This window comes from Electrona antarctica (assembly GCF_951216825.1).
Source record: "Electrona antarctica genome assembly, chromosome: 5".
Classification (NCBI taxonomy): domain Eukaryota; kingdom Metazoa; phylum Chordata; class Actinopteri; order Myctophiformes; family Myctophidae; genus Electrona; species Electrona antarctica.
The window spans coordinates 4,769,755-4,785,636 of record NC_136810.1 but is presented as its reverse complement, the minus strand read 5'-3'; the positions used below and the strand labels follow the sequence as shown (position 1 = coordinate 4,785,636).

Genomic DNA, 15,882 nt, shown 5'->3' with positions numbered 1-15,882 from the left:
TACACTGTAAAATCCCCAGTGTTCATTAAACTCTGAGACTGTACAAATGGAAACAAATGGATTTAGTACATTTTTTGTTGGCAGCCATAAACAACACAGGGCTTAAGGGCCAGTGCTCGCCTGCCAAATGAATCATGGGAAGTTTAGGAACACAGAATGGCCAAAACAGACATGCAGTGGTTATTTTCTCTGTCAAAGGCTTGTATTGAAATATTGTTGTTTCTATAGTATAGAGACTATAATAACCATCAAAATAGAAACTTCGTGTTGACAGCTGAGTGTCTCTCTTTAAAGGTAAAACTTGCCGACACTAAACTTAAAAATCACATTGTGTTCCACTGAATGCAAGAAGAGTATACGCCTGTGACTGACATCAAACATGTTGATGTTTGACATCACGACCATACACATTTCACAGGAGAAATACACAGAAGACAATCAAGACATATGGCATTTATTGATCACCTCACAACAGGACAATGGAGGATTTCGTTTAGGTTCAAAATCAGAGTCCCTTCGTAAACTAAATGGCAGAGTACCCCCCCCCCCCCACACACACACAGCCACACACAGACTATCATCACAAACATGTTTGCCTTGAACCCCCCCCCCCCCCACACACACACCCCTGCCTACTATCTTCTCTCTGAGTGCAACAGGTGGTTCATTATTGTGTGTGTATGTGTGTGTGTGTGTGTGTGTGTGTGTGTGTGTGTGTGTGTGTGTGTGTGTGTGCGTGCGTGCGTGCGTGCGTGCGTGCGTGCGTGCGTGCGTGCGTGCGTGCGTGCATGCGTGCGTGCCCGGGCCAGGCCTCCCAGGGGGTAGGACTCAGGATGGATACGCTGCTAAGGAGGAGGTCTCCTACTCCCCACATGGCTGCTCCTTGGGAGACAGGAGACCCCAGAGGAGGTCTCCTATGGTCCCCACATGGGAGGGAGGAGGGGAGGAGGCCACAGAGGAGGAGAGGAATGGAAGGAGGATGGGAGAGAAAGCACAACTAACATGAGTTACACAGCTGGGCCGGGCGATGAGACTTCAATGAACCCCAATATCCATATTCTGGGGGAAGAAATAGCCAATTATAGCTGCTTTTTTGAGGGTCTCTAGCCGCTCCTATCTCCAGCTTTGAGGGTTTGTCCTAACACAAACATTGAATGCCATTGACAATGAATGGCCAGTTTTGAGTGTTTGTCCTAACACAAACATTGAATGCCATTGACAATGAATGGCCAGTTTTGAGTGTTTGTCCTAACACAAACATTGAATGCCATTGACAATGAATGGCCAGTTTTGAGTGTTTGTCCTAACACAAACATTGAATGCCATTGACAATGAATGGCCAGTTTTGAGTGTTTGTCCTAACACAAACATTGAATGCCATTGACAATGAATGGCCAGTTTTGAGTGTTTGTCCTAACACAAACATTGAATGCCATTGACAATGAATGGCCAGTTTTGAGTGTTTGTCCTAACACAAACATTGAATGCCATTGACAATGAATGGCCAGTTTTGAGTGTTTGTCCTAACACAAACATTGAATGCCATTGACAATGAATGGCCAGTTTTGAGTGTTTGTCCTATAAACACAAACATTGAATGCCATTGACAATGAATGGCCAGTTTTGAGTGTTTGTCCTAACACAAACATTGAATGCCATTGACAATGAATGGCCAGTTTTGAGTGTTTGTCCTAACACAAACATTGAATGCCATTGACAATGAATGGCCAGTTTTGAGTGTTTGTCCTAACACAAACATTGAATGCCATTGACAATGAATGGCCAGTTTTGAGTGTTTGTCCTAACACAAACATTGAATGCCATTGACAATGAATGGCCAGTTTTGAGTGTTTGTCCTAACACAAACATTGAATGCCATTGACAATGAATGGCCAGTTTTGAGTGTTTGTCCTAACACAAACATTGAATGCCATTGACAATGAATGGCCAGTTTTGAGTGTTTGTCCTAACACAAACATTGAATGCCATTGACAATGAATGGCCAGTTTTGAGTGTTTGTCCTAACACAAACATTGAATGCCATTGACAATGAATGGCCAGTTTTGAGTGTTTGTCCTAAGTCCTAACACAAACATTGAAAGTTTTGAGTGTTTAACATTGCATAAACACAAACATTGAAGACGAAGGCGAGGACGCAAATCATATCATTGGCCGGAATAGATGATGTATGATGATAAGAGCGCCACTCACTTCACACAGGTGTGATTTTTAGTACTGCAATCGGCTGCGTATGTCAGTGTTGTCCGTCGGCAAATCGGGGATTGGCTGCATGACGTAACTAAGGTACGTTTAGTGATTGACTGGGTATGTACAGTATGTCAGGGTAAGAATGGTGGTTCCTTATTGGCTGTTAACACACAGCGTGCGGGAAAGGGATTTCTACGTTTACCGCATGTTTTTTGAGTGGTGTAAACCACTCCTACGACTGGCTTTGTTAGTTTACGTGTCTGTCTGTCTGTCTGTCTGTTCGTACCAAAAAATGAGCATGGTTGCTACCGTCACCCAGTTCACCCGGGTGTGATTTCATTACGTCAGACATTACGTCAGATCAGAGCTGATCAGGCTATATAATACCATACACCACTCAGTTCACACGGATGTGATTTTATTGATTACTTTCAATCGTCTTTCTACACACCCGGGCACTTTACCAACTAGCATTGGATGATAGCACAACACTCCGATCACGTGATCCCCAGCGGAGGGGCTGTGTGTGTAAACTGACCCGAGTGTGACTGAGTGTCTGTCCGTCAGATTTCTGTCTCCTTTTTTCTTCATATTCAAACAAATAAAACTCACGGATTGTATCGTCCCTCGGCGAGCGGTTATTTCTTTATTATGATGATCAACGCTGATGAAACATTGCAAATGTTACGAGAGTTGGAAAGGCTTGGCAGCAACACTAACCTCCTTTCCACCTCGGAGGAAAAAACAGCAGGCGAACACGGCTAACCGAGTTGGAACGATACACAGCGTCTGACATAAAACCGCTTCTAATTAGGCTTTCTGTTCAAGAAGAGTACGTTACTACAAAAACAGGTGTTACATAAAGGTGCATATCTCCAGAATGGAAGATGGTAAAATCAATTCTTTTTTAAATTAGAGTGGACAAGTTACGCTTTCTTTTGAGGTATGCTGTGTGAGTCTAGCTATAAGAGAACATTTACTGTCGGCCTAGGAAAAGTGTGTTTGTCCAACGTTATCATCGTAGCATACCCGGGTAATCAGTTTGTTATCAAGCTAGCAAGCTATGTGTTAATAGTGACGTAACTTAGGTACGTTTAGTGATTGACTGGGTATGTACAGTATGTCAGGGTAATAATGGTGGTCCCTTATTGGCTGTTAATAGTTACGTAACTATGGTACGTAACTAACTAGGATTTAGAACAGCAGTTGTAGCAGTACTTGTGCGCGCTGCTTGCGCACAAATACTTGTGTACACAAATACTTGTGTACACGGTGCAAGTTGGCACCTCGACAGAGTGCACTTCTAGTTTATCATGTATTCTCCTGAATAAATGAGTTCTCTCTAAACTGGTAACCCACCTGAAAATGTATTTTCTGGTGGGTGAACAAACACTATAGTCTACACCAGGGGTGCCCAAAAGGTAGATCGTGATCTACCAGTAGATCACAAAGGCTGTGAAGGTATAGATCACATGACATGCCCCTAAATAATATTTCAATGAGATATATAAAATACTTATTCTTGGCATCTGCCACTTGATTCTTGAATTAAAGGTGACTTGATTGATTGACATCAAAAAGCCTGTCAGCTCAAATTCACAATGCAACATTTTGTTTTCAGTGTTGCTGTGCACAAACATCGGGAAAAAAAACCCCTACCTATTCCATTTCTCCCCCTCTATTTCCCATTCCAAGTGCATTTGTCTTATATGTAATGCCAGCGCCGCTATTCTAAAGCACCCTCTGGTACTATTTTCAGGTGGGTAGATCTTGTTGAGCTGGTCATTTTGAAAGTAAAAAAAGGGTGGGCACCCCTGGTCTACAGCAATGATTACTATAATAATAATATAGAGCTGTTTTACACTTATTTTAACAAAAATGTATCACTTACACCCACTTTTAACATATTTCTGCCATATTAGAGAACTGGATGAAATGCACCGCCCTCCGATGAACTGTCCCAGGTGTTTGGTGGTGAACTCAAACTACCCGTTCCTCACTGCATCTTATCTGCCACGTTCTCCTCCTCCTCACCCCTGTCTCCTCCTCCTCCTCCTCCTCACCCCCGTCTGTCTCCAGCACCTGTCTGTCTGTCCTCTTCACCCCCGTCTGTCTCCAGCACCTGTCTGTCTGTCCTCTTCACCCCCGTCTGTCTCCAGCACCTGTCTGTCTGTCATCAATCCATCTCTTATATAACTGCACTCCTGCCTGGTGTTTTTCACCCTCTGCCCCAGAGGCGTCATTTCAGGAAAAATAAAATAAAAAAAACTAAGAGGGTGGCAAAGAAAAAGTAACCACTATTACAAAGATAGACGATTTGTAATGCGTCGTGATATGCCGCGTTGCAAGCTTCATCCATCCATCCATCTTCAACCGCTTATCCGTAGTTGGGTCGCAGGGGCAACAGCTCCACCAGAGTGCTCCAGACTTCCCTCTCCAAAGCATTAGTGACTTCCTCCTGGGGGATTCCGAGACGTTCCAAGGCCAGTGAGTCGATGTGTTTCCTCCAACTGCGCCTTGGTCTGCCCCGGGGTCTCCTCCCAGTGGGACGTGCGTCGAGGACCTCCCTAGGGAGGCGCCCGAGAGGCATCCTAACCAGATGCCCGAACCACCTCAGCTGACTCCTTTCCAGGCGAAGGAGCAGCGGTTCTACTCCGAGTCTCTCTCGTGTGACTGAACTTCTCACCCTATCTCTAAGGGAGATGCCAGCCACGAAGAAAACTCATTTCGGCCGCTTGTATTCGCGACCTTATTCTTTCGGTCATGACCCACACTTCATGACCATAGGTGAGAGTAGGAACGAAGATTGCTCGGTAGACAGAGAGCTTTGCCTTCTGGCTCAACTCTCTTTTCGTCACAACAGCGTTGTGACAGCGTTGTTACAAGCGTTGCAAGCTTGTAATTGGCAATTTTCCGCTAATTGATAATGTTTGGAAATGTTCGACATGTCCAAAATAGACGTCTGTCTATAACATACTGTGATGTAACATGTCAATGTAAGGGTGTGGGTTGAGAGACCAGCGCTGGTATGAAATCAGCATGGAGACAATATGCATAAAATAACTGAATTTGACTGTGAGGTTAAATGCGAACGCTCAGGGGAGGTCATTAGCATCCTCTGGGACCCCAAATGATGCCTCTGCTCTGACCTCCAATTGTTAAGCACATACACTGCATGTCGAGGGGAAACCTTGAATGTCCAAAAATGTATAGATTTAAATATTTTAAAACATTTTCCCCATAGACCACCTGTAATTATGCCATGGATGGACCAATGGTCCGTGGACCACTGTTCTAAGAAATAGTGCATTCCACGTCTGTTCAATACGTATCTATCTATGTGGCCTGCAGCTCAGCCCCATGCAGGCACTGACGGGCTTGTTCAATACGTATCTATGTGGCCTGCAGCTCAGCCCCATGCAGGCACTGACGGGCTTGTTCAATACGTATCTATGTGGCCTGCAGCTCAGCCCCATGCAGGCACTGACGGGCTTGTTCAATACGTATCTATGTGGCCTGCAGCTCAGCCCCATGCAGGCACTGACGGGCTTGTTCAATACGTATCTATGTGGCCTGCAGCTCAGCCCCATGCAGGCACTGACGGGCTTGTTCAATACGTATCTATGTGGCCTGCAGCTCAGCCCCATGCAGGCACTGACGGGCTTGTTCAATACGTATCTATGTGGCCTGCAGCTCAGCCCCATGCAGGCACTGACGGGCTTGTTCAATACGTATCTATGTGGCCTGCAGCTCAGCCCCAGGCGCTGACGGGCTTGCAATGGCCCAGCTCAGCCCCAGGATACTGACGGGCTTGCAATGGCCCAGCTCAGCCCCAGGCGCTGACGGGCTTGCAATGGCCCAGCTCAGCCCCAGGCGCTGACGGGCTTGCAATGGCCCAGCTCAGCCCCAGACGCTGACGGGCTTGCAATGGTCCAGCTCAGCCCTGACGGGCTTGCAATGGCCCAGCTCAACCCCAGCAGGCACTGACGGGCTTGCAATGGCCCAGCGAGGCAGCAGGAATGAGGTCACAATGATGTGGACATCACATCAGCACACTGCTGACTAAGGGCTTCTGCCTCCATTCATCTCCGCTGCTTATCAATACACAGTCTGACTCTTTCTAGAGCTCCTGTCTGTCTGTCTGTCTGTCTGTCTGTCTGTCTGTCTGTCTGTCTGTCTGTCTGCCTGCCTGCCTGCCTGCCTGCCTGCCTGCCTGCCTCTGCCTGCCTGCCTGCCTGCCTGTCTGTCTGCCTGCCTGCTGACGGGCACTATGATAACAACACAAATCGAATAAATTATAAACCAGCGGTGATGACTGAGACACTCAAGATTTGATTTCATTGAGCTTCTCTCACTGAGTCTGACAGACGAAGGGGCCTGATGGCGCCATGCCTCACTATGCCGCGCCACGTCCCACTACACCCCAACATGCCCCACTGTACCCTACCACACCCCACCGCACCCTAGTACAGTGCTTCTCAAAGTAGCCTGGGCACCATTTCATTTCGATATATGATCCTGTCGGGATGTTTTGTAGTTCGACAGGCAGGAACAACAGGCAGCAACTTCCTTGTCCCTCAAACAGGCGAGGCGAGGTTATTCTCAAAGTGAGGTCCTTGAGGGGGCTCCAGGGGACAATCCCCAGATACCAAATAGACCCTTTTCTGCTCAGTAACTCAGTGAACACTAGTCTCTCAGAATTGATTATATGGGGTTCTAATGTACACTATACCAAACTGGGGGTCCTTGAGAGAAAAAAATCACACCTGTGTGAACTGAGCGGGTGCAACTATACATTTATTTTTGAGTGGTGTAAACCACTCCTACAACTGGCTTTGTTAGTTTACGTGTCTGTCCGTACCAAAGAAAATGAGCATGGTTGCTATGGTCACCCAGTTCACCTGGGTGTGATTTCAGCTTTGTTAGTTTACGTGTCTGTTCGTACCAAAAAATGAGCATGGTTGCTATGGTCACCCAGTTCACACGGGTGTGATTTCATTACGTCAGGCATTATGTCAGATCACAGCTGATCAGGCTATATAATACCTTCACACGGGTGTGATTTTTATAGTTACTACTCTGAACTGTATTGTAGTGTGTACTGTGCTCTGTACTGTACTTTGATTATTTTTGTAAAGAATCTTCGAGAAATGACAGAGTTACCGTGTGGGGGTCCCCGGGAACATCCAGACCCCCAGGAACGTGCCTAGGGGGCCAGGCCAGTTCTGGCGAGCCTTTACGTGTCCGAAGCGATCAAGAAATGACAGCAACTTGGACACCCAGGCATGAAGGAAGCATGAGTTCAAGTCCGTTGCTCTCCCCATGTCCCCCATTTGTGGGGACTAGGTTGGCGGAGGGTGTGTAGAGCCCAGGATCACATTAGATAATTGACACAGGGGTGAAAAATGGGTTACAAAATCGTGGGATAAAAAATATATTTATAAAAAAAAAAGAAATGACAGAGTTACCGTGTTGCAGCATTCCGTGCTCGGACACAGGGACAGACACGTGGACACACATCGCTGCACCGCTCAAAAAATAAAGTTTGAGAACCATTGCTTTAATAATTGAGGTTACTTCTACAGCGGCGTTATGGCAAGTTGCCCCGACCAATATGGCTGTGCCTGTGATCTGGATGTATACTCCAGTACTTATATCGTGTCTATGCCTGCCCTGCACTCAACAGATCAATAAGACATTTGCTTTAGGTCGAAAGTGGCGCCTGATGCATGGCCTTATATGGCGTCATTAACGCTTTATGGGACGAGTATCCTTGACAATGACAGGACTTGTGTGGGCGTCTAGGAGGACCATGAATATGTTCACACCTTCCATCTGTTCCCCTGAAGAACAACAGACCACCGTGGCTCAACTTTCTGTACCCCCTCCCCCAACACACACACACACACACACACACTTAAAGACCCTGTTCGAGATGACTTTCCACTCTTCTGTGAGGAGACGAGGTCAAATGGATTCAAATCCAGGTTTGCAGAAATACCTCGCATAACCATTTAAAAAACACAAAAGTAGGCTATACATATGACACAAGCACATAATTGCTGACTACATGCCGTAGTGTATCCAATGCAAAATGGCCTGCATGTCAATGAAACTGTCAATTAAACCATGATCCCCTGCTCCAATCATAATAATAATAATCATTGCCATAAATTAACATCTCTGCCTCCATCCTGGCTGTTATTACAACATGGTTACACACATGTTTAGTCCTGTATGGCCTGGTTAGATTTAAGTGTCCCATCCATGACATTACATGTGACCATGGCGTCCCTATTTTGGGCAACAACAACAAAACACAAATCATGTTTTTCCCCAGATCTACAAGGTCACAACCATTGTGAGCTTCATGGCTATCTGTGCCATTTGTGAAGTAGCCTATATGTGTTTAAGGGCTTTATAAGTCACATTGAGGTTAAGAACTGCAGCCTAACACCTATTAGACAACATGTGTATTATGAAAGAGCTTCAATCCATGAACTTCATTACTTTATATATTAATGTTATTTTGCCAATCTTTCCTCAATCCTTTGCTTAATAAAAGAGGAAACAATCATCATGATAGCGCAATAGCTTTATTGTTTTATTTCAAGTGAGTCTGCTGCAGCAGCTAGTCTCCATTCATAATATCTTAATTCAATCGTTTCCGAGAAAAATAAATATTTCATTAGACAAAACAAAAACAAAACACTAACATTTCATGATAAAGCTGTGCAGGCAATTGTTGGCGACAGATTGACCCAGACAGTGAACCAGTTATTGTTAGTTTAATACCATTCAACAACTGGCTGTCAGAGAGGAGAGGAGCTGCTGCACGACATGCAAATAAACACAAAGAGAAACATGTTTCATGTGTGAACTGTGTGTGTGTCTCTCTCCAGTGTGTGTGTGTGTGTGTGTGTGTGTGTGTGTGCACGGGGGGAGGGGGAGGATGAACTCCAGGGAGAGAAACAAAGCCAGTCAAACGTGTCTGATCAACCATGCAGTGATAATAATAACAACCTGTCTACTCCAATTAATACTAGCTATATGCGTGGCGTGCGTGCGTGCGGTGCGTGGTACCTTCATGTCGTTCACGATGGCCTGGAATAATCCACCCAGCGCTCCACACTCCTTCTCCACCGACTCCATGTTATTAAAAGGACAAAAAAAACGTGGGGGAAAAGGAAAACGTCTGCGATCGTTTTGTCCAAATGTCAAGAATCAGACGTCCAACTGTTGCCTTTTAATAAACAACCAGACATGGCAATAATCTCCTTTTAATTCGCCCTTGCCTTCGTTGTCCTCCTCTCTCATAACGCAGCAGGCAACGGACGCACGGGCGAGGGATGCAAACCGACACGCGCGCGCACGCACGCACGCACGGTGCCCCGGCGTAGTTACCCCCCCGACACTACAGACACAAACAAATGGTATTAAATGGCACCGCCGGACCGGCCGGGCCGGGTTTGTGTTGATCGGCGGATCGGAAGCACTGAGCAGTCAGACGAATGATGGAGATTATTCAGCGCCACGCCGTACACACAACACACACACTGTAGCTACAAACTACACTCGGAGAAAGCAGTGCGTGGACAACGAAGAACGCGCTCCTTCTTCTTCGTATAATCACGGACCATTCACGGTACAAACTCTAACTAAAAGTAAATAACGGGGGATCACAATTCAGGGAGCAGAACGACAGAAGCGGAGCGGACTCGGTCACAGTCACAGGTCTGACTCTGGGACGCGTCGCGGGGGCGCGCTCCGTTGTTAGTAGTAGTAGAACAGATGTCTCTCTCTCTCGGAGTCTCTCTCTGTCTCTCTCTCTCTCTCTCTCTCTCGGAGTCTCTGTAATTCGATCTATGGGAATTGAAGGGGGTTGGTCCGTTTTTTTTGTCACATGTAGTATGGAGGGGAGGGACACCCCCGATGCAAACAAAAGTGAGCGTGAGCTGAGCCCCTACCCACTAGTACCCAGGCTACCCTACTACGTATTTTCATTCAAGAATTGTCTGAGATGCAAAAAAACTAGGGATTTCCGTCATTAACCCCCTGATTTCTTGTGTATTCACTATTCACACGCGCCTGTTAATCGCCATTTGCGTCCCTTTTGAGTTGAGTTGGTCTTTAGTCTGCCTTTTCGACAACATCCTAACAACAATGGTGTTTCCGTTTACATTCCGTTGCTTTTGTTTTACACAATCGATGACAGAGACCATGCGGTGTCAAAGAAATGCAAAGGAAACAATTAATTGAAATGGATGTGTGTGTGTGTGTGTGTGTGTGTGTGTGTGTGTGTGTGTGACCAGACTAATTGGGGATTTTGGGATAAACAAAAGAAACAAACAGCCTAATAAGCGCTTAGACATTGACCCATAAAGTTTAGGTATTTCTTTATTATGCCGGTTTCAGGAACAATGGGTTTGGGAGAGAGTGAGAGAGGCTGCAAGGCTGATGTATTTAGTCACAACAGGTCCATAATGGAGAGGTCTGACTGGGACCACCCCAGGCCAGCAGTGACCCGCTGTGACCCGCCCCCCAAATACAGAACATTATTATTATTTTTATTTATTTATGAGGGGGGAGGGAGGGGGGTCAGATGACAGTAAAGTTACAATTTAAGAACTTGTAAGACCTTTATAGCAGTGGTTCCCAAACTTTTTTGTGTCAAGGACCCCCAGATCAACATTTATTAGCCCCCCCCCCCCCCCCCCCCCCATTTGAAAACATATGCCAGTGACCCCGATAAGTGATTCCGAAACATATTAATTTCATGGACCGCCAGTTTCACACACATTATGCTACGGACCCCCCATTTAATGGCATTTCTATCTCTGGTACCCCAATTTATATTGTAAAACCAGTGTTAATTTAACTCTGAGTGTACAAATGGAACCAAATGGACCCTAACTCTGAGAGTGTACAAATGGAACCAAATGGACCCGTTTAGGGTCCATTTGGTTCCATTTGTACACTCTCAGAGTTACAGACCCATAAGGGTCCATTTGGTTCCTAACTATCTCTAATTGAGCTAGGTACCCCCTGGAACTCCCTGAAGTACCCCCAGGGGTCCCCGGACCCCACTTTGGGAACCCATGCTTTATAGTACCTACCTCAAGAGAGAAAGAAAGGAAAAAGACCATTAATCAATCAAAAGTCAATTGTGAAATGCAAACTGCCAAATGTTTGTGTTATAGGGCCTTTTTGAGGGACGCCTTTTGCCCAGCTTATGACTGTGTGTACCACATTTTAAATGATTTGATTGGCTGAGCACGGAATATGACCTTATGATGTATGATGTATGGTGATGTATGACGATAAAGCCTATAACCCTATTATGTGTAGTAGCCTATATTATGGGTGAAGTATTGAAGGTTTGATTGATTGATTGATTGAATACATTTATTGTCTCCACCAGGCCGAAGGCATGGGGAGAGAGTATGTTTTGCACTCCGTCCGTGTGTGTGTGTGTGTGTGTGTGTCCTTCCTTCCTTCCTTCCGTCCTTCCGTCCGTCCGTTATCAGCTAATCTCCCGTACCGTTGGCCCGATCCATGCCAAACTTTGCACACACACTCCATGGATGCCAACAATGAACCTCTGCCCCAAATATTCCTCAACGGCCTGTTATAGCGCCACCATGAGGCCGATTTAGGCAAAACACATTTCTGTAGATTACTCGTATACATTGTATCCATACATCACACAATTCGGTATACACTATCTCCATAGTCATGTGATCAACACAGATCTGCACAATTTCCAATCTTCCATCCTGATTGGCTAATATTGGCTTCCAAAGCTCACATGATTGGTCCGTTTCGAACAAAATGCCACAAATCACAAACACAGTGTGCAATTTCCGTGAAATTATACACGCACATTTCCACTAGGCCGATGACGACATGCCACTCATTCTTTTCCAAATCAGCCTCATGGTGGCGCTATAACAGGCCAATTCCTGTTTTTAGCTATAACTTCATCAATCTGTATACAACTTATGTATGTGCACTCCCTAGAGGCCATGGAAAAACATTGTCCCTGCATCCCTCCACATCTGCCGGATATAGCGCCACCATGAGGCCGATTTCTGCTAAACACATTGCTTATGTTAGTCGCACAGATTTCATCCAAATCTCACGCAAATCGGTACACATGATCTCTGTAGTCATGTGATCAAGACGAGTCTGTTGGATTTATCAGATTCTACACTGATTGGCTAACATTGCCTTCTAAAGTTTTCAGGAGTGGCCCATTTCGTTCAAAATGCTGCACATGTCCTGCTCATCCACAATTCTATCCTCAGAGATTCTATGAGTGATCTGGCTCTGCATTTCCTCAACAAAATGAAGAAAATTGTTGCAAAAAAACAAACTATATTGTACTATATATACACTCCTATCCTCCTGGTGGAGACCTGTGCCCAGAATGGCACTTTTTCTAGTTAGAAATGTAATCAGTACAGGGTACAGTCAAACAGAAATGTAATCAGTACAGGGTACAGTCAAACAGAAATGTAATCAGTACAGGGTACAGTCAAACAGAAATGTAATCAGTACAGGGTACAGTCTGGGGCACGGTGGCACAGTCGGTAGTGCTGTCGCCTCACAGCTAGAAGGCCCCGGGGTCGACTCCCGCTGGGGGCGCAATGTAATCCTGGTCTCCAAACGACCTCCCCCTGGTCAGCCGGGGCGCCCGATGGAGGGGAAAGGAACTGGTCTCTAAATTACCTCCCCCTGGTCAGCCGGGGCGCCCGATGGAGGGGCAAGGAACTGGTCGGAATAACGTGGGCGGTAGTTGCCAGGTTCTAGTTTGTTTCCTTTTTTGTAGGGATTACTCGCGCCACTTTGAGTGTTACGTGACACTGACTGATGGATACATTTTTGATGTGGGTTACTATTGGAGCAATAGAGGCTGCCACATCTCTGAGGAATCTTGTCATGGCCGGTGGAGGGTTGGTTAAATGTCTGAAAATACACATGAACATGAATCCAACATATTCATTAAAAAGATGATGTGTAAACAAACAAAACAGTCACTATATTGAAAGTGCTGTCAAGCATGAAATCGGGGAAAAAGTTAAATCTGCAACACGATGTTATTGTCCCTGCTTCATCTCTCTCTCAGCCAAGGGGTCCGACTCCTTAGCCCAAAGACCCTGCTGTACGTATAGAGTAGGGGGTCCTGTACATATATGACAATGTTTGAGAACCACTGAAATACAGAAAAGGACTCAAAACAGTACTGCAGCTTTATAAAAAAACACACAAGTCGAGCTTCATACAGTAGGAATGAAAACGGGGTCCTTATGAGTTCAATTAAACTCCCCTGTTGTTTGCTATCTTTCAGTTGCTATCTTTGTTCAGAATCTGTCTGCTTTGTCTGCTGACTGGGGAGCGATCCCCCAGTCCCACGTGGACTGATATGAGAGGTACGGAGGAGCCCAGTCAGTCAGTCAGTCAGTCCCCGGCTGGCTGCATGCGGCTCTCACCACTACCACATGGCATCTCTTACAAAACAATCATAAAACAGAAAAAATATCCCTGCTGACACCGACACCGCCATTCCGTCCTCCTCCTCCTCCTCCCCACCACGGCCGCCAACCCCCTGATGTCCTGGCCTGTTCTGTTCTGTTCTCCCACACCGCCGGTGCATGTGCATCAGCACGAGGTTCTTCCCCCCCCCCCTTAATTCAGCAACGAAGGCTTTTGCTCAGTGGTGGAAAGTAACTCCTATGCCTTGACTTCGCCAGGAAGCTGTTCAAATCTAACTTCAGGAACTGGCTACCTCCCCTCAGAAAAGAGATCTCTGGACGTCAAACTAGAAATGGAGACGACCTGGACACCCCATCATGGAGACGACCTGGACACCCCATCATGGAGACGACCTGGACACCCCATCATGGAGACGACCTTGACACCCCATCATGCAGAATGGAGACGACCTGGACACCCCATCATGCAGAACTGAGACGACCTGGACACCCCATCATGCAGAATGGAGACGACCTGGACACCCCATCATGCAGAATGGAGACGACCTGGACACCCCATCATGCAGAACTGAGACGACCTGGACACCCCATCATGCAGAATGGAGACGACCTGGACACCCCATCATGCAGAATGGAGACGACCTGGACACCCCATCATGCAGAACTGAGAGATACAGAAAATCACAAATCCCATATACTGTATGTGCGGACTTTTAAATGATAGTGGATTTTAGATTTGAGTTTTACAGCATTTGGATTTTTAGATAGCCTATTGCATTTTAGATTTGAAGTTTTATATTTGTGATCGGCAAAATAATTCAGTGTTTTTAATGGCACCTGTCGTTTAAAACCTGTGATCATGCTGAAAGTTGAATAAACAATAAACAACTTAGTATACATTTACTCCTGTACTGTACTAATACCAGTAAGACGCCCTGAGGGCGAGAAGGTCACGTGCACGCATCCGCCTGGGTGACGGCAGACTGCTGGGCGAGCGCTGGCGCTTTGGCATGGGGGGTTCAGATCAACATATGGAATAAATTCTGTATACTGGCTATATATGGAGCGTGTCTTGAGTGTACAGGGTTTGATGAGGTCAGATCAACATATGGAATGTCAGAACAGGTCAGATCCATATATGGAGATCTAAGGGTGGCAGCGGGTGCAGTGTCCAGGGTTTGATGAGTGTGTCACGAGGCGTGATAGACTGACGACCATATATGGTTGCGTGGCGTGTCACGAGGCGTGATGGTCTGACAACCATATATGGAGGCGTGACGGATGGACGGACTGACAGGTATTTCAGGTTTTCATACTAATCTGCGACCTAGGGTAGGTATACCTCACAAAAACATGCAGTAATGAAAAAATTGGTTGCACAATCGTGGGATAAAATAAGATAAAAAGTAATCTGCGACCTATGGTCGCAACAATTTTAAGCGGCACTGTGTAACTTTTTTTAATAAATGAAATATACAGGTAATTCTGTATATGGTAGTATACATAATCTAACTAATAATATTAGTAATGAGGACAGAAAAATGACCATGTATGGCACCAAATGACGGAAATTGGTGCTGTGATTGAACAGAAAAATTACCATGTGATTGGAAGGGAAAATGACTATGTATTGTGCCAAAATTTGAGGATGAAAAATGGTGCCGAAATTGGCGCTGTGATTGGCCCTTGTAACTGGCTGGAAGGTGTGCCATTCTGCGCTGTGATTGGCTGAGTATCGCATAACGGGTGTGTGTTGTGTTTGTTGTCATGATTTGTCACAACTCGAGTTGGCTTTGTAGGACGCTTAAAAGGTCTTTATAAATACCTTTTGAAATGTCTTTTCTTTCTAGAGTTAGATTATTATTATTATTATTGCAATACCTATATTGTTTTTTTTTGTCAAATAGGTTTTTATTGAGAACAGATTATGAATTGTTGTAGATTAAACATTGTGATATGAATTAAAATGTTCTTTTATAGAAAACAAAAAATTAAAGAAAAAATACAAGGACAAAAAAGAAAACGCTCAACCCTCCCACCCATACTGCTCAGTGACACCGCATACTATAGAATAAAATAGTAATTTGAAAAATGGAAAACATCTGAAAGAAAATGTCGTACAGTCAACCATATCAGTGGTATCCTGTCTATGAATTGTTTCTACTCAAGTAATGGACAA

The 15,882-nt window shown here is 45.4% G+C and overlaps 1 protein-coding gene across 2 annotated transcripts in view; it reads right to left on the bottom strand.

Moving 5' to 3' along the window:
* The window catches only part of LOC306922778 (protein MTSS 2-like), a 63,752-nt gene extending 53,767 nt beyond the window's left edge, over nucleotides 1-9,985 (bottom strand). For both annotated transcript variants that reach the window (XM_079500598.1, XM_079500599.1), the window contains exon 1: nucleotides 9,292-9,985. In XM_079500598.1, the coding sequence (XP_079356724.1) occupies nucleotides 9,292-9,360 (69 nt within the window). In that variant the 5' untranslated portion in view covers nucleotides 9,361-9,985. The remainder of the gene's footprint in view (nucleotides 1-9,291) is intronic.
* Nucleotides 9,986-15,882: the final 5,897 nt, after the last annotated feature.